Here is a 27,624-nt window from a genome sequence, read left to right as displayed (position 1 = left end):
AAACAAAAACATAACAGGAATCGAGAAAATGCGTTCAACGTCACTAATACAGGAACTACAAATATTTTGTGATTAGCGTACTTAAAAAGTTTTAGTCTGAAAGAGCTGTTTGGTTGATAGGTGTATTGTAGGCTGAAACAGTCTCTCAGATTTGGACAGGGTTATTACAGTGTAAAATAAAACTTAAAACAGTACACGTTTCCTTCTACATCATTTAATGCAGAGATACCCAAAGACAAAATTTGACTTTTTTCTTAGGTTTATCATTAAGTTTCTGTAATTATATTTTGATTTTTCCCTCCATTGTTATTTTCCTGTCTGTATGTACCCCAAGAGGTCACTTTGAGAAACAGTACAGTAGGCATAATGATATCAGACACTTCTCTTAAGCATATGGTTTTAGCCCAAATTTATTCTACTAGCAGATTAAAGGATGAATTTGATGCTGAGGAAAAAATGATTATACAGTCAGCTGGAATACCTTTATTACAGTATAGAATCGTGATATCTGAAAGGCCACAATGTAGCAGACACAGGAGGAGAGAGTTTTTCCAGCCAGATTTTACTTAGTTCATGTTTTCCATGCTGCGGTGCTAACAGTTGCAGACTCATTTATTTATCCTAGTATGAGAGGCTATTTGGGGTCAGTGCCTTGAAATTATATATTTATTTACGTATAATAGAAAGTCTTCTCTTTCCCACCCCCCATGGGAACAGCATGAAATATTTTTAGTTTCTTCTTCCTTTTGCCTCTCTCTACAACAGTAGAAGTTAGTCACTGCTAAAAAAAAATGCCTTTGCAGCTCTTTGGTTCAGAGTACTGAAGACATAAAGTCCATGGAAATTTTGTGTTATCTGCTATAGATATGCTGAGCATATAAAATTTCAGTGTCCATCTTTCAGTTTCTGCATTTTTTAATGTGAACTATTGGTTCTCCAGCTGAAGTTAGCACTCAAAACTATGACTAGAAATACTCCTGAGTTTATACAGTGGTATATTATCATCTTAATACCTAGTGTTGTGTTTCGTGTTACACTTGCACTCTGTGGGAATGGGAAGAGATCAGTGGGAGCAGATTTGACCTTACCATGGAAAAACAAAAAACAACAGTGAAACCAACTAAAAGAAAAAAAATCACTCAAAACATTTATCCAGCTGTTATTCTGTTAAGATGATATAATTCACTGTACCTAAAAATGAAACAGCGATGAGCAATCTGATTTTGCTGTATGGGAAGCAGATGTAATGCCAAATGTGTTTTAGCTGCTACCCCTGGATTCAGTTCAATCTTTGTGCTTTTTTGAAAGTTCTGGGTCTCTACAATTCCAAGTATGAGTCAGTCCTGCAGAGATAATCCTTATGAGGTTCGAGGACAAGTGTAGAGGTCCTACACCTGGGGAAGAATAACCACAAGCATCAGTACTTTTTCTCTGCATTCTACATTTCACCAAATGCCCACCAGCCTTTCAAAACCCAGCAAATACTGAGCAAGGAGGGTTCCTGAATTTCCTGTCATTTCAGTGATGGGTTTGTGAACAGATGCAGCAAAGAATTGTTCCCAGTATCTACTGAAAGCCACGTTTCCATTGCGATCACATATGACAGTTTCAGCTTTGCACCTGATTCAAGGTGAAAAGTACATAATCTTCCCTGATATTCAGTCACCTGCTGAAAGATATCTGTCATCCCAAAGATTTTACAAATACAACAGTTGAGAAAAATTAAGGCTGGGAAGAAAATATATAGTTTTACCCATGTTTATGAAAAGGAGAAATAGACCAAATAACTGAATAATATACTCAGATATTGGATTAGCAACCTAAAAACCATTGGTCTCTCTGTTCTCACAACCAACACTGTAATCATTCATAGAAGAGGCCCCAGAGCAGAAATGAACTAGATTAAGAAGTGCTGACAGTGGAAGTGGGTGTATTGTCCACATTGCCCACACTGTTAGGACAGTGAAGAAAAACCTTGTAGAGTTTGGCATTAGATAATTGTGCGTGCTTCTAGAAAGATTTATCCTAGCTATGCTGTCTCTAGGTAGGTGCATCCTCAGTAATTCTTTGTGAATTTGAGCAGAGCTTGTGACCTTTCATTCCCATCATCAAGTAGCAGACAGGGTGCCTGCTGTGAATGGAAGGTGTCTTTTCATTTTATTTAGAAAAGATTGTAAGCAATTACTTGCTGGAGAAAAATAGAGTAGTACTAAAAGACAAACTTTCAGTGCAGCATGTGACAAGTAGGAGGTTCAATTACACAAGCTGGGCTCCTTCTGGGGCTTCTCACTGTTGCCAAAAGAGTGCTAGAAGGAAGAGGAGGAAAGGAAGTGAAGAAGGAGAAGAAAAAAGGAAATTCTTCCTCACTGTCCAGTACCAGCAGCATTGGAGTCCAGTTGAGAACAGTGCTGTTGGAAACAGAACAAGTTAAGCTAAAAGCAGGAAGTGAGTTGTGAAGGATAAATGCCCATTTCTGTGTTCACCGCATGCTTACTATAAAGTGGAATAGTAAGTTGAACAAGGTCAATTCTGTAAGTGAAATGAATTCACAATACTTTTACATAGCACAGAACCAAAAGAGCAGAGCTTTGGTCTTAATGAAACAGAAATGTATGCCCCAGTGATGCTGCTACTTAGGAGTTGTTAGGATAGTAGCATGTTGTTGGTGCCACCAACTGCAGGAATCACTGCAGAATCTGGACCCTGACCTTAAGCTTACTGCAGGTTTACAGGGACAGAGCTGTTCAGGAGATTCAGGAGGACAACATCAGTCCCCAGCCACACGCCTGGAGAGCAGACATTGTCCATGAGAAACATCTTTTCCTAAAGACCTTTTGTGTAGAATGAACATGAATTGGCTTCCTGACTGGTAGAGTCCTTCACAGTAGACATTTCCCTTCACCTCCAAAAGAAGATGGAATTAGACAAGGGAAGGTTATTGTCTAAGAACTCGTACATTTCATTTGCAAATAACTCATTAATTGCTTTATTTTGCAATGCAGTATTTACATTATAGCCTTATCAGCTGTAAAATATCAGTTGACTGGGTCCTGTGGAAAATAGAGCAATAACAGATTTTAAACATGGAGTTCAATTAATAGGAAAAAATGATTGTAGGCAGCAGCACAGTCAGAAGAATATATCCAACAGAACTACTTCCATGAGAGAGGTGAAACTTTGACCAGAGGAAGAATGTGAATTGCTTTAATAATTCACTGTGATATCAGCTGTATATCCAAGTAGATCTGTAAATATGGGGACAAGCTGTCCTCTTGGTCACTTCACTATACCTGTAAATAAGTGTCTGATAACAGTGAGATCCACATCGTACAACAGGGCTGTATGTGTTTGCACAGAGACGAACACTCTTGTGTAATCTATAAATAGCAAAAGGATGCTGATGCAGTCAGCACTGGCAACAAGCTTACACCTGTATGCATTGATGATAAGAAGCCAAAAGAGGAGAGAATTGAACATAAGAATATTCTTAAAATGTACTGTGCAACTTCGCTATAATGTAAAGCTTTTTGAAATGTGATTCCCTCCAGCAACCTACTGAAAGTCCTGTGCCAAACATGGCTACTGTAAAACTTAATTTTGTTTTAAATAGCACAGTCATACAGTTTATTTAATCAGTGGTTCTGATGTTTTCTGGAAAAATAACCCTTATCTTCACTAGCAACCTTTCTCCCTGCTTTTCCCCCTTTTCCAGTCCATTTTCAGCAATAAACTACATATCTGCATGTATATGTATTCAAATGATTTGGAAAGTTTTCTGGAATATAAAAAATAAAAGCATGATCTTCATCTCTGTTAGACTTGTACCAAGTAGAAGTAATTAATTTGAAGTGGTTGTTCTGAGTGGTAGGTAAGGTTGGAAATGGCACACTGTGTGTCTACAGCATACAAACTGTAGAGCTGCTGCATTTGTGACTGGGAAGCAAAAAGGGTGATGAATGACATAAGCAATTCAAAACAGAGATTTAGCTTTATTAGAAAGTTTTCAGCCTGTGGTAGGGCAAACCGTTTTTCACAAATGATTGATAATCTGTTTTAATTTTTAAAGACTGGTGAATGTACATGATGTTGAAGCTTCTTTCAGTATTAGGAAAGATTCCTAAGAAGGAATCTTCATTATTCAAAAACTATATCCCTTTTTCACTTTTATGCTTTTATATTCTGTTGTATCTTGTGACAGTGAATTCCACAATTGTTTGGCAGCAAAAGGCATTTTGTACTATAAATAATAATATGAAGCCTTTGATTCTTTCTTTTGAAATGAGTACTCAGTAACCAGCACCAGGGATCATTATCAGGCCAGCCAGGTTGCTGGCAGCAGGGCAAAGATCAGTCTCAATAATGAAAATAAAATAAAAACAGAAAAAACCCTACAGTTTCCTAGGCAGAATATTCCAGTGTCATAATCCAGTGAACTGTAAGCATGTATGACTATGCCTGACCTATAAGAGGCAATTAGAATACTCAATTGCTTGCTCCAGCTAGTAATTATTGAGCATTCCCTTTTAATAACTTATACAGTGGACTGCTTTTGGGGCAGAAGGATTATTATCCGCACATCAATAGCTTAATTCCAGAGAGAGAAGTAATGTTTGTTTTTCTCACTCTGGATAAATTGTGCTTAAAGTGCTTGGGTACAGCTCCCTCCCCCAGAGCCTGAGAATATTTGTGTAAATGCTAGCTGTGGCGTCTGAGAAATGGAGCAGTGACCACATCTGTCTATTGAATGGCTCAGTCCTACAGTCTGCCCTGTTTCAAAATTACCATCTCTTGGGACATGGCTGGCTTTTTGGAGGCGTAAACTGTCTGAAAAGCTTGGATGTATTTTAGCTCCACTCCTGAATTAGTATTTCCTCTCACAGCAGATCAAACATGTTTTGTGTCTTTTAATGAAAGTGCTTCTTATTTATGGAACTTTGGCTGCTCTAAACTGAGACAGATGTTAATGGATGAACAGTGTGTTAATGAACAGGTAAATGTTTCTTTGAAAGCTGTACCTCTCCTTAAAGAGAGCTTCAAGAAAAGGCAGTAAGTCAGTCATGGAAAAAAGGGAGAATGGTGATTTGGATGAGAGTGCAGGATGTACGACTCGAGTGTCGATTGATTCTTGGCTGTGCTACAGATTTCCTGTGTGACTGCAAACTCTGTAATTGTCTGCATCCCATTTTCCCCATTTCTGCTGATCTCAATGAAAGAGAGGCTGAAAAACCTAATGCATGAAGTTCTGTCAGGACCTTTGACAGTGTGGAGTGCAAGGTGTTACTGAATTGTATTGTATTCAGCATTAATAGCAGATGTTGCAATAAGTTGAGTCATTTTGAAAAGCATCTGAGGGGAATGGAGTTGCACTTTTGGGAAATGAAGTACAAGTGATAGTCATTCTCCATCCCCAAAACAATAAAAAACCCAGCGTTGTTTGTAGTGACCAGAAAATGCATGCGGAGAGCAAGGTTCATGTACTTCACTTTGAAACAGGAACAACATGACGGTGAGTCTAAATCATGGACATCTCAGATGAACATTCTACCAGATTATCTGTTGTTCTGTAAAGTGTGGAATGTCTTCATCCTGAAGTAGAGAATTATTCCTCAGCTTTTATCTCAACTGATGCGTATCACATTAAAATTTAAAGTTTCAGTAAACAGATCAGTTTTCTTCTTTTTTCTCCTTCAAAAGAAATTCTTCACAATCCCAATTCCCTTTGTTTTTTTAGTAGGATGTAAAAAATAAAAAATAAAAATAAAAACAAAGCCTAGTTACAGGGACTTACGCATTATGTCAAGTATCATATTTCACATTTTCTTGAAAATTGTTAATTTCTTATACTAACTTGAGCCCCATAACTTATGTTTTCTGAATTGAATGTGATGATGCTGATCCTTTGGGATTGATGATCTTTGTAGGTCCCTTCCAACTATTCTGTTCTGTTCTATACCATTCCATTCCACCCTGTTCTATTCACCACATAAAATAACCCATTTTACAATTCTGTGAGGTACCAGGATGATGCATGCTGAGAGGAGGAACAGTGTTAACCTTAATGTGGATTTTGCAGGCAAATTCAATTCTTTGTGACTTGAGTATAAATTTGAGCATAATTTGGACATCATACAGTGAGCAGGCCGGAAGAGGAATTTATACTAAAGTAGCCTCATTTCACATCCTCCATCTATGTTTGCACACTGTTTTCATTGATATAGAGGAACTCAATAAATAGTATCTTGGTTCCTTGCTAACAAAACATTTTAAACCTTTTGAACAACATCAGGTACATGGCTTTTTCCCATTCTGTTCTGAACAGTGTGAAGCAGTAAGGTCAGCTGCCTGCAGTTCTGAAAAGACAGTTTTGAGGAGAAAGTCATGTTTCCAGTGAATGGATATCATCCCTATAGTACCCACAGTTATCATATGACATCCATAACATGTGGTGTAAGTCTTGATGCATCTGTTCAAGGAAGAAATATTATTTCAGTTGTATGTTAGAAAACTTCATGAGTCATCAGCCCTGGCAATTTATCACAGCAGTGTGTGTGCAGATAGAAACAAATTCTATATAGTACATCTTTACTGGAAACTGAAACCCAGTGTTTGCCCCTAAGGAGCTTCAGCATAGGCAGTTCTTGTACAGACTTTCCCTGTATTCTTTATTAAAGGACTCAAATCATCTTGGAAGAAGCATCCATCATACATATGCAGGCTTCTATTTTCTCTGAATACACAAATATTTGGCATTTCCACATAATTTCAGTAACTCCAGTGTTTGATACTTCTTAATTGTGTCTGTTATGATTTCAGTGTTTGTATTGCAACTGTTTATTCTGCTGACGTGGCAGCTACTAAAGGTGTCTGCTCTCTATAGAACAACTTGTCTAATGGATCCATTCTCCCAGGATTCTCAAAAAGATTTTTAGGATCAGCTTAGATGTGCAGACAATACTTTGTTGTATTCTGTTTCATTTTGATTGGTTCACATGGCCCAAATACTTGCCCTACTCCATTAAATCCTATTTTGGATGAAGTCATAAGTTCCACTTTCCACCAAGCAATGGAGCCTGTCCAAATTAGTGTCAAAGCCTATATAATACCTTGGCTATATTGCAGGCTCGTATGGTATCAGGATCCTGTTTTCACAGCAGTTACATAGTTGTTACTCCAGTGAAGAATGATATGGCCTCTTATAAAGTCCACAAGCTGACGTCTGTTTTTTAATGCAATATTTACATTATTCAAGGAGCTAAAAGAAGGCTTTTCTTTAATAGATTCCTTCAGCTGATGTTTTCCCTTACACAGATGGGTTATTGTTTCCAGCTCTTGATGCCTATGCAGCTTTGTATGTTGGGACCTCTTTTCTTTTTCTTCTTTTTCTGAGTCTCTTGGAGCAAGGAAAAGGGTTTTGCCATCATCATCAAGGTGTCTTGCAATCTCTTCTGAGGTCTGTTTGAGGATCGAAATCCTGAAGACAGTAAGGGGGGAAAAAACCCAAACCAACAACAAACAGAGAAAAACCTCCACAGTAAACAGCACCCCCATGCACAAATACACTTTTCCTTTTTTTTTTTTGCCTTCACATCAATAAACACTAAGCAAACACAAAAATAAAAACAAGAATTGCTTCGTATTTTTGGTTTGTCTTCTCTTCTCTGAAAGAAAATGTGGTACAACAATTTCTTACCATGGGCGGCATTCATCATAATTTGGGTAGCGAGATGTTTTCTCTAGTGTCTCTGATGAAAACATCACCCAGGTAACTGCTATAAATACTATCGTGCCACTTTTGACATGTGAACATGAATTAGGCATGATCAAGTCTTAAGGGGACTTGATAAAATTTTACAAGTTTAGCCAGAATTTAGGTAACCTTCTGGTGCCTCATAACAGAAATAGAGTGACAGTTTTAAGGACATAATCACTTTTCTTCTGGTGAAGCAAACACCACTGACACACTTTGATTATCTATATTATCTGATCAAACTTCTTAACAGCACCAACATACTACTTCAGCATAGGCTTTAGTTCAAAAAAAAAAAAAAAAAAAAAAATCCTTGCACTTACTGCATTCCACTGAAACTTTATTTTATTTTCCCAATTTTAACTAAAACCAAAAACAAAACTAGCCATTTGATCTAGGAGTTTACACCAATTTGCAGTGGACAGAGAATGACCAAAAGCAGGATTCACTAAGGACCTTATCTCATTTGCCAAGCTGATCAAATATATTAATATAATTTGAGGGATCAGAGTCTTTTGATCTGTGGTTCTGATTGTGAAGTTTCTAATGGTTTGGGTGCTTACAGAGAATTTTTCAGAATTCTGAATTGCTGTTTTTGTGTATCTCTCCTGATACTCTTCAGGTTGCATGTCTGAACTAGGTAATGAGAGAGATTAGTTGTGACATTCTAGCTTTTATATATATTATGTATAGATTTTTTCCTTTCTAAGGAACTTTAGTGAGAAAAAGTATTGTAGCTTCATTTTGTACAAAAATGATGGATTCAGGCAGTCTTTAATTTGTCTGTGTTTGTTTCTTTACTTAGAGCTAGGAATGGAGGCAGAAAGGGGAGAGGGAATATACACATTCCCTGTTCTGAAAATCTTGTCACTTGTACTCTGCATACAATTATAGCTGTCATTTATACATCTAAAATTTGATATAGAGAAAGAATATGGTGGCTTATCCTGGTTCTCTGCAGAATGACGTTTACTTCACTATGTCTGGATTAGCTTCCTATCTCTATTGTTTTATTTGCAGATGGTTAGATTATCTTCTAAAAAATAATGCTGTATTAATCTATTGCATATTTTATTTATTTTTCCATTAGCAAATTTATTTTTTTACTTTTCTATAAGAGCTAATGTTCTGCTTAGTGCAAAATAGTTGTCAGTGTTCTTTCTGTATCTACATGTAGTGAAGGGAAATCAGGCATTGAAAGGCAATGTTTCAGTACTGTGTGATGTGGCAACTCTGGCTACTATGAGGGAGTTGCATATTTCTGTGATGTGTCATTTGGAATGGATTTGGATCCATTAGACTGCTGTTGACTATGGTTGGGAATGGGAAGAAAGAAAAAGCAGCAAAAATTCTTGTTTCTTTTGAGAAAGGTCATCCTGTTCTTAATTGCACCATTTATTACTCTGAAGCAGTGGAAGCATGGCAACTGTTGTTGTAATTGGTATCTCTTGCCACTTTGATAGTCTCCATATTTTTCATGCAACAGTAATCTTAAGAGTTGTATTCTTTCTACAATGTGTCTGTACTACAGTTCTTTGCTAGATGTAGAAAAAACTGTTTGCTCATTATCCTGAATGGGGATACTCCTTTGGTCCACATGTTGGAAGTCCATGGGAGTGAGGAAAGGGTAAGAAAATATTGAAGTGTCGGCCTTGATTTTGCTTTTAGTTCCAAATATGAATATTTTAATTTGAATGGAATTGTTGCTATGTGTGTTGGTATGTAGCCTGATACAAACTTGTCAGATAGATCGGTGTTTTCTCAACATGGTTCAACAGGGATCGTGTAGAGTCATTTCTCATCTCCAAACCAAACAGTTCTGAAAAGCTGAGGTACTCTGATTAAACTGCACATTTAATATTGTTCCATATGTCTTCTACAAAATAAATTTTCTAGTATGAGTAAGCATTCATACAAAGACAATATTGGTGAGATCCATACAGTCTTCATCCATCTTTGGAAATCCTTAGGATAGGTCAAGTAGTTCAGTCTCTTATCATATACTAGGAGTCTTAATACTAGTTACTTGTTCTTTGTAATGGATAATTAGGATCCTAGAAACTATTCCTCTCATTTTATTGATGACTGTTACACCTATGTAGAAATAAATATATCCATTGGGTTGAAATCTCATTTCCATTGAACAGCCAAGGAAACAGAAAATTTGATTCTGGTTAGGAGCAAATCTTCTGTTAGAAGCTTAGCTTGACTGAGCTTAGTCTAGTGAAGAATCCTTCTGATGGATTATCTGGGAGGTAGAGATGTAACTAGGAGATGTAGAGATGTACTACTGCTACTGTAACTAAGGTGATGCTGTTCTATTCCTTCAGGTGTTTTGAGGTATTGAATAACTGTTGTGGTTTATCAAGTCAAAATGCCTTCTGACTTCTTTTCAGATTTCTTGACTCTCTTTATATTTTAGCCTTGAAGATTTTAAAGACTTTTCTTGGTGAATTGCCCCATCACTCCAGCAGTAGTGAGGCAGAATAATATCAAAAATCTGTCAGTGTATAACTACAAAATATAAACCTGTTATCTAAAAATATGCGGTCCTTCTATTTGGAAACATTGTCAGTATGTTTAAGGGGCTGAAGCTTGCCACTTACATATTGAAGATAACTGAGGCTCTGTCAAATTTTGTAATTCTTTGTGTAATAACCTTAGCTGAAGGAGAGTCTTTTTTTCTCTGATGCACCACGGTGATTGTGCTAGTATTAAACTGCTAGAAATGTTTGTAATAATGCATGTAGGCTTCTGGTGTTTATACAAGAGTGTGGGGAGGAGATACTTAGGTAAAGACCAACACATTGAAGAATCCCAGGAAGTTCTACACCAGCACTTTATCCTACAAAGACTTCATGTGTAAACTTACTTAACTTTTTGTTTCAGGAACAAGAAGATCCTAATAAGCTTGCTACCAGCTGGCCAGACTACTACATTGACCGCATCAATTCCATGGCAGCAGTAAGTTCCTTCTTTTTGCACAGAAAGGGAAGATTTATTTTCATAGAAATCTGTTTTTTGTTTTTTTTTAGGAAGAAATCTCTGAAGAAGAGGAATGTTAGCCCAAGTGCATGACTTGTTTGAAACAGGACTCGTGAAGGAATAGCATGTGTCTTAAGAAAGCAACCTGCCCTAGCAGAGTAGACTAGATAACGTCATAAGCATTTTCCAGTTTTTAATTTAAATGATACATAGAACTGAAGGCATTGAAGTTAGTTCTGGAACGAAAATTCAGTGCTGGAGTAATGAGATTTATGATTTTAAAGGACTGACATACCAACTCTGAAGCCTACAGCAATGTATGGCACTGATCCTTGGATCTCTGCTCATTGGCACTGGATCACCATAAAAGAGATGACAAAAATGTCTTTGTGCCCTTTTTGAATTCCTGTGCAATTTGAAAACAACTTGCAGCTAGCTTTAAACTGTGTCAGGCCGTAATGGTCTTGTAGAGACCATGCTCTTGAATGTTGATGGAGCACAAAGGCAATTCAGTTATGACCTCTGTTTTGAAAATCTAGAGGAGTGGTAAGATAAAGCTAGCTTTCAGCACATGCACACATTTGCGCTTGGATCTTGGCAGGGCTAACCAGTCTGAAACAGTGACAACCAAAAGTATGATTTTTCCAAAATTGTGCTTGTAACTACAGTTTGCTTTGTTGAGACCTGTGTGTGACTGTGCCAAATGAAGGTGAAATAATTTGGTTCTTCAAGATTAGTAGGAAGGGCAGCCTTTAACTGCTATATTTCATATAACAGTATATATTCCTGGTATGTTATATTATGGGTAAAAGTCAACTGAAGTCTCTGTTTACTCTTCAGAGCAGAAGGATTTTAATGAAACAGAAAAGTAACCATTTGAAAACAAGGTTACATTTGTTTCTGTTGAGTGGCTTTAAATTAATTTCTAACTAATCTTCAAAATAACATTGAGTTCATTAGTTTAGTAGAAAAAGAAAAGGCAGTTCTTCATAAAATATAATATCTATTTATATGCAAGCAGGTTGATAGAGAAATATAAGGCTGCAACAGCTTAGGCATCAGATGTGAGCCAACAAGTTATCTGTGGTAAACTTTCTTTCCATGTCCTTATTCAGTATCTTAGTAATGTGAGTCTTCCTCTGAAACGTCCTGTAGATCTGGCTACCAGCACAAGTAGAACACCTTGTAGTGTCACTGACTTTTGTAATATGCTAGACCTTACATTTTGAAATCTGATCCTATTACTAATTTTGTAGTCAATTTTTGCCTCCAGTTCTTTATGTACAGAGTCTGCTCAGCCTTTTTTTTTTTTTTTTTTTTTTTTTTTTTTAACATTTGTGCAGTGTTGATGACAGAAGTTGGTTCCTAACATCTTTGGTTTCTGTCATCTGATTTTTTCACTTATGCCCATATGCTTGATTTCTCATGCCTTCTATACACCTTTACTGTCATGGTTATGAGGTAGAAAATGTTTTCATAAAAATAATGCCTTAATGAATACCTTATACTAATGTATTTCTCTAGTGAAACATGTCTCACTCAGGAAAAAAGCAGGAAAAAAACAGTTGTAAGAAGATAAAATTTACTTTCTACAATGAATCATTAATAGCCAAAATGATCAGCTTCCTTCATGCTAGACTTTTTTGGGGCAGAATAATGGAACAAAAAGAATATAGACTAGTTGTTAGAAAAAAAAAAAAAAAGATTTTTTTGTGCCTGGCATGGCACTGTGCTTTGATTTCTTGATTGAACAAATTTGCTCTACAAGGCCCATTAAGGAAAAAAAAAAAAAAAAAAGGTATAAAACCTTGCAATGATATTGAGCCAAATATTTCTGGTAGGATTTGATCCAAGGCCTTTTGAATCTACTGACAGATTTTCCATTGATTTCAGAGACTTTTGGACTAGTCTTTAAATCTGGAGTGAGTATGTGCATGTCACTACTGTAAATCTGGAGCAGTTCCATGGAATGAGACTATGTTTTGGCTTAAGTTTCTAATTTTAAACACATTTTAAGAGCACCAATAAACACCATCCCTGGTAATGTTGTTTGCATGGCTCAGCACTGAATGATTGATAACCTTTTACTTAGCTTCCAGCCTCATGATTTACTCTTCTACTTGAGGTGTTAAGAATATACACTGAGGTTAAACCACTGCTTCTGATTTACCACTTAGTTGCTTCAATTTTAGGCAGGTGAAGCTTGGTTGACTTGATTTCACAGGAGTTGTATCAGTGGAAAACTGGAACGACACAGCTGAGACAGCTCCAACAAGACTTGCTCTCTTCATTATTATTTAGACCTCTGAGATTCCTAACGTCCAAATGGTTATTTTGGGCCCTTTATAACTTCAGTCCTAAATTTAGTGATGGCGAGGTTTTTTTTTTTGTTGCTGTTTTTTTTTATTATTTTGTAAGTGCATCCAAGTGAAATTGATTCAGAAGTAGTGGAAGAAAACCTGTTTCATGTTGCTTCCTGACACCGTGTAGTCTGCTTCAGTTTGTAACTCCTGGGCACTATCAGGCATTGCTATATTTTAATTGGAAATGTGGCAAAAAATATTGGAGTTGAAATGGCAGCAATAAACACAGACGTATTAGTTTAAAATGTTTTAATTCTTGCTTTATTCATAATAAAATTTAATCTTTGCATCTCATGTGAATTAAGTACACGAGAATCATTTTACATGCAGCTTTCACATCTTTTTCTGTATCCTTTTGTTTAATTGCAAGGTTCGGTTTTATATATTAGCTTGGCAAAAAAAGTTCTTCCTTCCCGCTGATAAAATGAAAATGGCACCATTATCCCACTGAGATCCTGAAGTATCTTTTGGTGAATTTCGGCAGGCCAAGGGCTCCATGCTCAGGGATCATTAGAAGATGTGCTACAGCATTACTCATCATATCTGTCCCTCACACGTTATGCTTGAGAGCGCTGTGGTGATTCCTGACGTGTCTGACATTCTCTACTTGTAACCTTAGACCACTGTGTTAGGAAGCACTTTCACAGTAGACTTGAGGTCACAGAATCCTAATCCAGTTCACAAAGCCATGCATTTTAGGCATGATTTTGTTCCCACAACTGCTTCTGTTACTGTGGCTTTTTAAATGTTACTGATTTTTGATTCTAATTCTCATAAGAGTGTGTAACAGTAAAACTGTATCTTGTTACTAACCTGCAGTGTACAGATCCTTTGGAGGAAATGTCCCATCCTTCAGGTATTCTGACTGAGAGGAAAGGGCCAAGTAGGTCCTTGCTAGAGGGTTTTCTAGACCTTCCCTGGAGAGAAATGGATGGGTACTAATGATATTTAGAAAGAAGGGCTTCCAAACTTGCCCAGTTCTCTGATACCTAACTGCTATAAATAATGCTGGTAACTGCAGACAGGTTGCAGGCCAACAATCAGGGGCCATTTCCATTATCAAGGTCATTGCCGTCAACTGCTGATTCATCAACGAACAGAACTTCTTTTCTTAAAAATTCAGTAGCTGTCCTGTTTATATCACAAGTAAAGCACATCCCTGTGCTCCTCCTGCCCTTCTCACCCCATGATACTGTCTGCTTGGCAGCATAAATAAACGCAGCCTTCACTGTACTGGGCAGGAAAACTTCTGACAGCACTGCTTTGTTTTTATGAGTTTGGCTGTACCTGCATTTCCAGGGAGAGATTTTCAGATAAATAGCACTTTTTTGGAGGGATGGCTCAGTTAAGAGTATGAGATGGAGATCGATAATAATAAATACAGCTGTAATCAGGCCCTTTTCCTTGAGTCAGTGAGCATCTGCTCAGGGCAGAACAGCTTCATAGGATATCAAAAATATTCGTCTTCAGCGTAATTTAGCAGGTGCATGATAACTCTCCTCTGGGTTCGATGACACCCATGTTACTTCAGAATTATTTTCCTGAATGTTCTTTTATTTAATTACATTTATTCATAGCCTATTCGTAGTTTATGATTTGTAGTTTGCTCTCTTGGTTCAGCTCTAACATAGCTAGAAATATGATGCACATTGAATTTCAACTAACCTCTTTTCTTTAAAGAAACTTTCTACAGTGTCCATGTATTTCATAGGAGGCATGCACTACAATCATTTGTTATCAAACTTTAATTTCTTTTTCTTTTTTTTTTTTTTTGAGTGATAGCATTTTGTTAGTTGTGATTTTAGATACGGTTGAAAGAAAGAGCTTGGACTACAGTGATGAATCAGAATATCCGGGATGCTTTTTCCTGATTTATTCTATTTGCTTCATTTTTCTTTCCATTTGTGTGAGATCGAGAATGAAACTAAATCAATCATATAAAGCCTTTCTGCTGCTAGTTGATTTTATGTGTGTGTGTCTTTTTCTTACATGTACTGTCATTTTGGTATTCTATTTGTCTTTCCAGAGGGATGATTAAACATTAGGGGAAGGTGTGGGAATTTACACTGTGCTAAGATTTTTCAAATCTTGGACTACTTGAAGTTTTACATGTATAATTCTGTGTGACTGATTTTTTCCTACATGAATAAGTTGTTCTGGTTTTTTTTTTTTGTTTGTTTGTTTTTTTAATTGGCTAATCAAGTAACTGGATATCATGCTTTCCTGGGTGATAGACTGGAAACCTTCAAATGTGCAAAATATGCATATGAAAAGAGCCTTATATACTGCGTTTTAGGGACTGGATAAGGACTTGGACCTGTTTTGCTTCCTCTTCCTAGAATATTTGGTTAGCTGGTGGTAGCTAGCTGCATCCGCAGCACAGCTGACATTAGTCCAAGAGTGCAGTTTGTAGTTCAGGAAAGCAATTCATCAGTCTGCCACATTAATGAAATCCAGCCTCAAATAATGACAGTTCCCTCCCCTCATGTCTCCCAGGGACAGTTGTGTTTTCTATAACTCTTGCTGAGAAAGTTATTTCTTAATGTAAATGCATGACCAAGCTATCTTTAGAGAGGGCATGAGTATTTAAGTTCCTGGCCGTGCACAGGAGTGAGAAATGAAGGGCTCTTGGCTGCCTGCAGCTTTAGAAAAGGGGTTTTCTGTAATCGCCCTCAGTTGTAAAGGCAGGATTATTTGTGTTTGTTTCATTTGGAAGTGGGCCTCTTTCACTCTCAACAAAATACTGTTGAGCACCTTCCTGACATCCATTTGCTTCCCACCCCACAATGGCTCAGAGCAGAAATTAAACTGTTGTAGGAATGGGAGCCTTTCAAAGGAGCATTTATGGACGAAAGGAAAGGTGACCAGATGGGCCATCACCCAAGAAAATACAAATCAAACCTCAAATCACACCCCAGGACTCTGCCATTGAGATTCCATAATACCTTTTCAGGATTTCTGTTTGTTTTTCAAAGAGGGGAATCATATATGGCTTGGCTTAAGCATTTCAATTTATGTTTCTGGCTGTCGGGGGATGCTGGCAAAAGATAAAACATCATCGGCTCATTTTCCATCAGTAGCGCTCTGTCATTCCATTAAGGCAGGAAATAGCTCGCTCTGTTACTGAGTGAATTTGACTTTAGCGAGGATCAGAGAGAGGACCCCTAGAGTTAAACACATCTCCTTATGCCAGCTGTTCAGCATAAGACAGCAATGACATGTAGCCAAATGACCACCCTCAGGATCTGACATGTGTTGGCACCACATGGTTTCCAAAAGCAGGCAACATGGGAGTATTTCCAAGGGAAGTGATGTGCTGGGGTAGGAGGGCTGAAGGGAGTTTCAGTGAGAGAAAGGTTTTATTTCATGCTTGCTAAATAGTAAAATAAAGACTTAAATATTTTGCTCTAATGGACCATAATTGTAGGTACTCAGATTCCACCCCAGAGAGATAAAATATCTGAACCTTTATAGATAATACTAGTTTAATTGGGGTATTCATTTGAGAAGGGATTCAGAGCTGCTTTCCAGATACCACTGAGTGATATCTCCCAGAAATCCTGCCAATAAGAAAGGCATTTATCCTCTCTGTTTTACAATTAAAGAGCCTAAGAAAACATAGCTATAGGCTAAGAATTTTCATATTCAGTCTTGACTTCTTGTGAAGTCACACATTGAAGCTCTGGGCTTGAATGGAGCATGTGATGGGCACTGAAGGGTCTTGCTTCATATCCACAAGGTTGTGGTGTTGCTGAGTGCAGATCTGGAACCCTGATTTCCTGGTTTACCACTCTGATTTCATAATAGCATTGTTTTATTTTGAGAATGTCTTATTTTATGGGTATTCCACTTGTCATCTCTCACCCTAATTGACACAGCATCTTCAGTTCCAGATGACTGCAAGCTGTGTACCGGGGGGAAAATGATAGAGATAGCTTCCAATAAGAAAATGTGAAGATATAGGCTCTAGTCTCTACATGCTTCTGTTTTCTTCTTAAAAAACAGGAACAGGGATTTTATGATACTCTTTACTGCTTTTTGCAGTAAATGTTCCTAATTAGCAAGGGTGAAGTGTATACAAAAATCAGGATCTTAAACCAGGTAAAATAATTTGGGTAGGGAAAAACAGTCAAACTTTTAGATACACAAACTGTAATCCAGGATACTTGCAGGCTGTGTAGTCACTTGAAGAAAAAGCTTTTCTGCTTTGAAACTTGACACAGAAGTTTGTTGTCTTTCTTTCTTCTTCTTCTTCTTCTTTTTTTTTTTTTTTCCCATATGCCTCCAGCTATGTCAGTCTAATAAGATCTTGCATCTCTGTACATATTTTGCCTCCAATATCCATAGATCACCACAGCGTATCACCATTCCAAATTAGGTACAGTTTTCTGAGGGCATCCTGACATGTATGATTTTTGGGGAGTAATCTGAGAATCCTGGTTTAGCTGGTGTGGCAAAGCAGTATGCTGCTGCCAGTCCACATGAGCAGCCTCATCTGGATTCAGTTTTGTAGCTGAGACACTGCTTTCCTGGTGAGAGGTCGGCAGGCACCTCTCCATGGGTTGATGGGATAGTTGTTTTTCATAATTCCTGGCCCCAATCTTAGCTTCCAGGCAGCTCAAGCTTTTCTGATTGTCATCTCCTTTTCTGAACAGATGCAGACTCTGTATGCTTTTGATGAAGAAGAAACAGAAATGAAAAATAAAATAGTTGAAGACTTGAAGACAGCTCTGCGGACTCAGCCCATGAGGTAATGTTGTTCTTCTTTCATCGCAATTCACTGCCTCCCTATGGTCAGATGTGGAATAAGAAAGACGGGCAAAGACAGAAACCTCTTTGTTTCACCTCACACAAGCATTCTCTAATAGTTCTGACAATCCACAGAGAGCCCTACAGTTCCTGTTCCGAACCTGTCTAGCTGGAAGGGCACACTAATGTTGAAGCATATAGCTTCAGGATATATAAATAAAAAACAAACTCTGTTGTGAAAAAACATGTGGCAGATCTGTGCAAATGCAGGTAAGGACTATGAAGATCAAACTTACTAACTTCATAGCCCCTTGAGCACCCCATGTGATCTGATTTATGACAGGCAAGATCTTAGCCTCTGCTATGAACTTTGAATTCAAGCTTCCTCTTATCTGTAGTAATGTGAACTGTTTGGCACAAAGCAGCTAATCCATCTGACTTCACCCGGTTTGGCATTCTTCCTGCTCTGTGTGTAACAGCAGCACGCAGAAATGTTGAGACTTCGTTGTGTAGTGTGTCTTTGAAGGTAAGGTCATCTTTGTTTTTCTGAGATCAGTGCTCTGAACAACTGCAAACTAACTAGCGTAAGAACCTTTTGTATTTAACACTTAGAAGGAAATTGTGCTGAAGCATTAACCATGGCTGATACAATCTAGGGGAATATTTGATCTGAACGTCTTTGTGTTAAGACCAAAATAAGCCGAATGTGCTTGTATGTACAGTATGCTGAAGTCATGATTTCAAAGAGCTTCACTAGTGCAGTCACACAGGGTTTGAAGATTAAAAAAAATAATTAAACAAACCACATAAATAATAATTTGAAAAAAAAAAACAGCAAAATATCTCAAGAGAATTTGCACTGCAGTTAGGTTTAGTTGAGCCTGCTTCTGCTTTGTACATAGACAGATATGAAGGAAACTGAGAAAGCTCTAGGAATTTAAAGTCCCAAAGCATCTCCTTTCTGTAGCCAGTAAGCAAATATAGAGAGGCCAACAGACCTTGTGGTCTCTCCCTTCACGTGTGAATGTCAAGATACTACTGAGTGATCACTAAGAGAAAAGTGAATAAGGAAAACAAAAGGTAGAATGAAGTCTTCAGCACAGAGAAGCTTTTTCTGAGATTCAGTTACACTCAGACTTCTTGTGTTGTGACCCAGAACAGTTTGTGGTTGCAGGTTCATAGCTGAAGCTCTGTTACAGAGAACCTGTACTGGGAACGAGCATAAGGGGACAAGTGTCTGTTTGCTTCTCTCTGTCACTGTCCTAAAGCAGAACATGGTAAAATGTAGCTCAACTTTGTGTTAAAATGAACACTGAGACAACTGCCAAATGCCCGATTCTCACAGAGATTTTTAACCAAAAGCCTGTGCTGCAGAGACATGATGTACCAACTCTGTCAGACAAATTTGGAGCTGGTGTGACGCTTCCTCTGTGAAAGTAATAACTTTTTTTATATCACTGAACATCTCTGGGTAGCTAGGTATCTCTGTTACATTCAGCCAAAACGCTTTGCTGGCCACCATCAGTTGTTCTACTCCATCATTTCGAATAGGATATCCCAGCCTCCTTCCTGAGAGAAAGGCTAAAGAGAAGAAGAGAGAATTGTGCTTTGCCGAAAACCTCGCAAGGTTTTCCAGACCAAACCTATAGTGATTCTACTGGGTCCCCTTGACAACAGGCTGTTGCCTCATCTGTTTATAATAACCTTAACAAGCTTCAGTACAAGCATCTATGAGCTACCCTATAAAGTGTTCTCTTCTAAATCACTGACGATGGTTATGGGGCTTTTTTTTTTAAATAGTTAAGCCAAGCCAAATTTTAAGTTAAGTCCTATGTCTCAACTAATTTCCAGCGACTCAATTCGTTAGCTGCCAAATGGGCTGTATGCCAATGACTGATCAACAAGCCAATTTCTTCTTGATGGAAATGTTGCAGTAGAGAGGCCCTCAGCTCCATCAAATCCCTTTCATACACAGTACTATACCCAAGCCTTCAAAATACTAGTCTTTCTGGTTGAATTTGGACATCAAATCCTATTTTCCTTGCCACTTCTTTTCATCAGACCTCTAAAGAAAATAGATACCAAAATTCACACAGAATAGACTGTCTGGAACCCATTTGTGACGGTAGAGTACAGAGGGGCTCTGATAGCTTACCAAAAGGCTCCTCTACTTGAATTCTCCAATCTAGGCCAAAATAAGAAAAAAGCATGTTGGACTGTGTTTCATTTTACTGTAGAACTGTGTCTCTTTTAGTAGAAAATGCAGAGTAATGACACTGATCTGTGCCTCTATTCCAAGGCGCAAGTTCTAACACCAACAAAGTCTGAAGCAGACCTTCCCAAACTCAAGTTCCTTTCCCCTTAAGAGAAAAAGTGCTAGAAGTGCTCCTGGGGAGGCTAGTTGGCCCAGCCTGAGCAGATGCATTTTGTTTTGGTATTTGGGAGCTGCCCTAAAATTATAAAACCAAGTTATATCCCAGAACAGAGGAACAACCCCAGCCTTAGAGAGCAAAATCCCCACATCTGCATCTAGTAAGGAAACAGATTTTCCTTTAGGTTTGTAAGAGCTTGTGACCATAAACAAGTGTGATGACAAACTGTTGGACAGAACAGAGAGAAGAGCTTTCTTTTTTATTTTTAATACCCCAAGATGGAGGTTCAGAAAGGCAAAAAAGTAAAAACTTAAAAAAAGTCTGGAAAAAAAAGTGAGATCCACAGAGGAATATTTCCTTTATTCTAAATCATAAGCACTAACTCCCTTTGCTGTCTGCTTTTTTCCTTCTGTTCAACTCAGATTTACCTCTTGTTATTTTGTTTGATTTAGCCATATTGCATTCCGGTTCATACTGAAGATGATCATTTATGTTTCCAGCAAGCAAAACCCATTTTGATGAATTTCTCAGCAATCCAGTAGTTGTCAGGATTATGTCTGTCCCCTGATTCTTTAGGGAAGTGCAGCCTTGGCAGATAGCAGGGTGGGAACATCCTGCCCTCTGCACACCCACAGCATATGATCTTTCTGTGTTTCCTGTGCTGGATCAAGTCTCACAGGGAAGATGTCCCCCACAGCACTTGGAATCCATCAGTGGGTCATTACCTCCTAGACCTCATCTGTATTTGGATGAAAAGTTTGTTATTTGAGCTAGCTAACACATTCTGATCAACACTCTCTAAAACTTGAAAGGCTAAAAGGTGCTGTGCCTTTTTAATGTGTGCTAAACTGGTCAAGTGAGAGTCTGAGGTGAGGTGAGGCTTTAATATGCTTGTTTAGCACCTATTAAAACACACCCTACTTTATTTACCTTTGAGTTTTTGAGTGTGTTAGCCAGAATGCGTTGGCAAACGTGCTTAACTTTACACCTTTCAGTCTAGAACAAAACCTTCCTTTGCAGCATACAGGGCATATAGAATGGCAGTTAGTCGTACATGTGTATGTTGTAAGGAAGAAGGCAGATTATATGTGTGAGTTGAGTTTTCCTCTGTACATGCATGTATGAGCCCAAACATCTGTGCGTACAGACATACAGATACACAAATATCAAATAGTGTGAGGATTATGGATCTCAGCCTGTCAGCTGAACTCCCACTTCTTTTACTCTCCTGTACAGACCCATGTAGCTCCCCACTCTCACTGAGCAAATCCTAATTCTGAGAGTGTCTTTTGGCCCAGAAACTGCTGTCACCATTTCTTCCTTTATCTCTCTCTTGCATGAATTCTGTCCTTTCCGGAGAATAGAGGACTAAGTGTTTTGGGAAAGGAAGGTGAAAATCATCATTTGATTACTGCTTCTGATGTCAGCTGAAATGAGAAGGTACTTGGTTGTGCTTCCTACTGAGTAAAACAGCTCACTGTGTGCTCTCTGAACTAGGAAGAGTACAGGAAAATGCCAACATTGTTTTAAATTATGTCATTAATCAAAGTCTGTGACATGCACCACTTCCCCGCACCTTTTTTTCTTTGGAATGACCTCATCCAAGAAGTCATAGAAAAATTGCTCTGCCAGTGAATTTAGTAAGGGATTGTATTTAATTGGGACAATGTGAGTTTTGTGCATTTTACATTTTTTTCACAGTCAAAAAGGAGGCCAAGATACATGAAAATTCTAATGTCTTGTATGTCTTGTCATAAGAGCAGGCGTTTCATCTGAATGTTGACTTTACAGACCATTTGTTCAGCTGCTTCTTAAGGATGTTTTCTTTTTTGGGAGTTGGACTAGGTGACTTTTAGAGGTCCTTTCCAACTCAAATGATTCTATGATTCTATGTCCTTGGAAAAGTGTCCATCCTGAGTCTTCTCTCAATCATGAAACTGAGAAGAATAGCAAAATGTCTGCTGTTTTTTTTTTGCTTGTTTGTTTGTTTTTTGAGTGGTTCATGATTATGGTGGATTCATAGATTTGAACTTTAGAGATGAGGAGGAGCAAAGCAAATTTCAACTGGTCCTCCCATCACACAGGCAAAGATCCACTCAACTTTTCAAGCTCAAGGTTAGGGAAGTTCAGTAAAGTCATTGGCTTCACATTGTTTGCCAACAAATTGATTTGTGCATATTTTGGTTTCCATTATATCCTTAGCATCTATTTTAGCCATGAATGTGCTTTGCATGCTAGTGGCATTACAGAAACTGAACTGTTGATCTTTCTATACCCACTTAAGTAACAAACTTTAATGACTTAATAAACTCCGGGTGCACGATGTGTGATCCCGCCATGTAGCCTGGAGGCATAGGGGCTTTTGCTTCTGTGATTTGTTAGGGTAGTCAAGAGGATGCATCCAAAGAATGTGCAGTCAGACCTGTGTGAAACTTTGCAGGCCATCTTACAGACATTCAGATTTCAGGTAAACTTTGTTTTTACTGTTCATGTGTTCCTGTGTGTTCTTGCTCTTACTCTGATATTCACTTTGAAATTCAGTTTTGAACAAAATCCAAACCTCAGACTGAAGCTCTGCTGAAAGCACCAGTCTTTGCCATGTTTCTGGTTTGCAGGCCTAAATAAGCTGAAAGTTGGCAAATACATCAGCAGAATGAGCATAACTCTCATGTAGTTCTTGTGTGGTGTGGGGTGTATCCACCAATGCACCATGTGTGTAAATTTCATTTTATCCAAGAAATAAATAAGTATGACTCAGCTCTGTATTGCCATTGCAGAAACATTAACAGAGATTGCTGAAATATTGGGAGTCTTTCAGTATGGTGCTTCCATACCTGATGGATATTAGAAAAAAGCATCTTATAAGTAGATAAGAGAAAGGTAGTACATTAGGAAGTATTCAGTGGGAAGAAAGAGGGGCTGGGTAAAAACTCTGAGCTTCAGACATGAAGTATTCTTAATTTCTTACACGGATTACAGTTGTTAATAACTTTTCATGTGTTTGAGGTCTACGTGACCACTGTGGGGTGGTTGTGGACTTACTGTTGTTGGTGTACCTTTTGGTGGACTGAAAATTCAAATTTAATCCATGTGGTTCTGTGCTCAGGCATTCTAAAAAAATGCATCTACATTAATGACCTTCTAGAAGAGGCAGGGGTAAACAATTAGTCTAGAGAAATGATTTGCAGCCTGTTTCACATCTTTGCATACCCATTTTAAAGCATGCAAATTCTAAATGAAACATTGCTAGAATGACTGGTTTGAATGGATTTATCTAACTCCATCAATTTCTGTAACTTGTTCTAGTAGACTGAATGGGCTAGTATTGTTTTTTGTTTGTTTGTTAACCTTGGCTAATTCTTTAAGCTTATTCATGAAATTTTCCCTATATTATTTCTGTCTTCAATTTCCATGATCTTAGTCTTAATAAAGGTGACTTTAATGGTAGAATGTGGTAGAAACAACACAATAGTCAATATAAATCTATTTCAGTGTAGGTTTAGATTTTGATGTGTAATGTGGTAACTGAATGATTCTTTATTTCCTCTATGTATGATGTTTTTACAGTGCACTGTGCTACAGCATATTGACAGTGGTCCTACTGCATCTTTGTTTACATCTTCAAAATAAAATAATGCATTCAAGGCCACTACAAGAGCCATCATAGGCTCTTACGTGATTCTTGCGTATAGTATGCTCCTATGCATATATCATGGGATCAGAGTGTGAACTCATAACTCCTTAGTCATTACAGTTGATAGTCACAAAAGAAGGGTGATAGAATCTTTGATTCCTCTTTTTTTTTTTTCTTTTTTTCTCTCTAAAGATCGGAGGATGATTCCCAAATATTTATAGCTAGCCAGCTTTTGCAGATGCTAGGATCACAGAGTTTACTATCTTTTGACTAAACAAATTTTCTTTGCCTTTAGTTTGGTTCTGTTCTTTTCCCTGTGACTTTTTCAGGTTTGTGATGAGATTCATTGAGCTGGATGGTCTGAGCTGTTTGCTGAACTTCCTGAAAAGCATGGACTATGAGACCTCAGAAAGCCGTATACACACATCCGTTATAGGGTGTATCAAGGCACTGATGAACAACTCCCAAGGACGGGCTCATGTCCTGGCTCATCCAGAGAGTATCAACATCATCTCCCAGAGCTTAAGGACTGAGAACATCAAGACCAAGATTGCTGTTTTGGAGATCCTAGGGGCTGTCTGCTTGGTACCGGATGGTCATAAGAAAGTCTTGCAAGCCATGCTTCACTACCAAGTCTATGCTGCAGAGAGAACAAGATTCCAGGTATGGAAAGGATACTTTGGCAGAAATAGCCAATATAATGTATCTCTGCAAGGACTGATTTTTATGGTACACATGTTGCTGTATAGGTAGACAGAAGAAAGGCAATGTTTCTCTTCAAATAGGTTATCATTATACTTTCTTTTTTTTTCCAACACCAGATTGCTTGTCATTAATACTAATTCAAAACTCTTGTGTTTTACCTTAAAAGGGGGGGATTACTAAGTTAAATGAAGGCTACTAATCTGTTCATCCTCTAACCTGATGACATTTCTGGAGTTCTAATCATTAATTAAGTTGGAGGCTGTATGGTTTTGATACCAGTCTTGTTTTGTAAGAGTGAGGAAGAGAAGTGCACTATTATTTACTGCTAACTGTTTAAAACGTGACCTTGTAGATAACTTTCTGCTAACAGTTTTGGATTGGAACACTGTTTATTTCTGATTTGCACATGCTCAAGTGTAGTGAAATGATGAACAAATTATATATCAAACATTGCATCATAAAACATTGCATGTTTAGTTGAATGTTAAGCTGTTGTTGCTCACTGTTCTAAGCATAATTCTTACTACTAGGTACAACTAGCCAAGAGTAATAAGAAGAATCATCAACTAGCAATTGGAAGAGAAGGAAAGTTGGGACTTCAGATGCAGTTCTAACTACACTTGCATTGGCTGTGTATTGCTATAACTCTTCCTATTTCAGTAGGGAGCTTGCAGTTTTATACTTGTGTATCTAGAGTTAAAGTCCATATTACAGTGAAATTTCTGTGTGATATAGGCAGCTATAATCCTAGTCAATTTAATTAAATTTCACTAGACCACACCAGCTGAAGATTACTGTTCTAAAACTGTAATGCTGTAATGTTTTGGAAAAGTTGTCTTTGTTTTTTGCAAGGATTAGGGTTTCTTTTGTTTTTTTTGTTTTTCTTTTTTCTTTTTTTCCTTTTTTCTTTTTTTTTCCTTAATGAAGTAGGTAGTCCTTCATAATAATGGAAGTTATATCTCAACAAAGTTTTGCATTTGGCTATTTGGCTCCAATTGGAATCCCTGATGTACTTGTTACCTCTTTCTAAACTGCCAGCATGTCATCTGTGTGTCTGACTGCAATTTTCAGTTCAGTCCTTAGCTTTCAACAGGAGTCTTGTTACAGATACTGGAATTTCTCCAGAACTTCTCTGTTGAGATATTGGTCTTCACTCAAATGAAAGCCTTTGAGAACTACAACTTCACCCTGTATCTCCACTGTTCAGTGTGTTCATGGGGTTGTCACAATCAGGTTTTTCTTGGCACTTGCAAAAAGTTTCTATAATCTGTTTGTTATTTACCTTATATTGTGGTTATTCCTATTTTCTCACATTTGTCACAGCTTCTTGTCTGAGATGATCCTTTTGCCTTCTTTAATTTTTTACCCTCCTTTTATGTTGCCCATCTGCCTGAAGTAGCTCTCCCTTTAATCCCATTTTTACTCAAATACCACAATAATAGAAAGACATTCCTTAAATCTCCTTCCTGAGGCAATTTGGAGAAGTTCTGTCTTTGCTTCAATTAATTTTCATTTGAATGTGCTTATTTGCCTACAAATACTACTCTGCTCGTTGAAGAAGAGAGAGGAAAGAAAAATTTGGAAACTGAAACAATAAACCCTTGTAGCAGAAGGAGTGGAGTTATTAGGATGCACTCTTAATGTCATCACTGTTCTTTTTTTCCATCTCATGTCTTCAACATTGTCACTAGCTTGCTGTTTGACCATGAAAGTGTTGCTGCATCTTTACTTTCTTGGGTGCTTTCTTGCGAAGGTGAAGATCTCTAAAATGCTGTGGAAACTGAGAATAAAGGGTCTGACTTCAGTGTGGTTAATGTCTGCATTATGCCATGTAAAATAAAATAGGTCAGTCAGAGGGGACTTTGAAAGATCATATAGTCCAAACTGACTGATTTTCACTCCGAAAGGACCACAATCTTGCTCTTCCCTAATTGTTTACCTTTCAAAATTATTGCTTTGCTTCTTTCCCTCATTTATCTTGTGAAGTGAATGCATGGTGTTATGATGTTGTATAATATGTACTTTTTAAGATGCAGGGTTTTGAGCCAAACCAGTGTTGCAGAATTACAGTGCTGTAATGATCCAGAAAGATATTTCAGGATGTACTTGTACCCTTCCAGCTCAGTCTGCTGCCTGAATACTCATTCAGCTAGAGTTAAGTTAGATGTTTGATGCATACTGAAAGGAGCTGACTTCATTTGCTGGAGAAAATATTAACTGTGTTACTTTGGACACAACATTCTGTTTTCCTCCACAATTCTGCTAGTAACTGTAAAGCTTAAAGTGAAGGAATAAAGCTTGATATTGTCAGTTGAAAAGGTGGAGATTAGGAACATTCCTTCCATAGCCCCATTGCCTGGTTTGTATTAAGCAATGTCAGTACAGAGCATGATCTGCAGAGAGAAATCTGATCGATTCAGAATTGTAGTAAAGGAGCTATAAAGGAACAAATTCAAGTCCTGTATTCCTATTTGATTTGCTTCTGCCCCTCAGGGCTCATCCAAAGCCTTTTGAGGTTTTCTGCGGATTGAATGAAACCTTACTGGTTGTCAGTGATGAGAAATAATGAGATTAAGTGAGGAAAGTTTTGCTTAAATAGTAGGAAAAACCTTTACAACCATAAGACCAATTAGTCCACAGAACTGGCTGCCAAGAGGTGTGGTGAAATCTTTTTCACAGGATATGTTCACAAGTGAAGACTTGAACCTCAACCATTTGCAAAAAGTTAGAGATACTGGAATTCAGCCATGGTGTGGGCATGGAATCTGATCTTTAGAAATTGCCTGAACTTACAGTGTTTCCTTCTAGAGCTGAGCAGCAGTGTGCATATTGCAAGCTATAGTCACTGCGGTGACTATGTTGAAAAATAATGTTAGAGTTGAGAATTTGCTCTATCAAATAGTGTTATTGTGCTTACTGTATCTGTTGTAGTTTGCATGGAAATAAACAGGAGGCATTACTTTCGGAGCAACTAATGTATTTGGCCTTAAGATGGCAACTAGAAAATCATGGACATGGTGGTAGTTCAAGTGCCAGCTGGGCAATTTAGAGGTTGTAGGAAAAAGGAAT

At 37.8% G+C, this 27,624-nt stretch overlaps 1 protein-coding gene across 15 annotated transcripts in view; it reads left to right on the top strand.

Moving 5' to 3' along the window:
• Positions 1 to 27,624, top strand: part of DAAM2 (dishevelled associated activator of morphogenesis 2) — a 207,324-nt gene that overhangs the window by 124,094 nt on the left and 55,606 nt on the right. For all 15 annotated transcript variants that reach the window (XM_040697627.2, XM_040697625.2, XM_046938818.1 and 12 more), the window contains 3 exons: positions 10,637 to 10,711; positions 17,751 to 17,845; positions 24,180 to 24,513. In XM_040697627.2, coding sequence (XP_040553561.1) covers positions 10,637 to 10,711; positions 17,751 to 17,845; positions 24,180 to 24,513 — 504 coding nt within the window. The remainder of the gene's footprint in view (positions 1 to 10,636; positions 10,712 to 17,750; positions 17,846 to 24,179; positions 24,514 to 27,624) is intronic.

This window comes from Gallus gallus, chromosome 3 (genome assembly GCF_016699485.2).
Source record: "Gallus gallus isolate bGalGal1 chromosome 3, bGalGal1.mat.broiler.GRCg7b, whole genome shotgun sequence".
Lineage (NCBI taxonomy): Eukaryota > Metazoa > Chordata > Aves > Galliformes > Phasianidae > Gallus > Gallus gallus.
The sequence above is the reverse complement of the archived record's forward strand: the minus strand, read 5'-3'. Positions and strand labels throughout refer to the sequence as shown.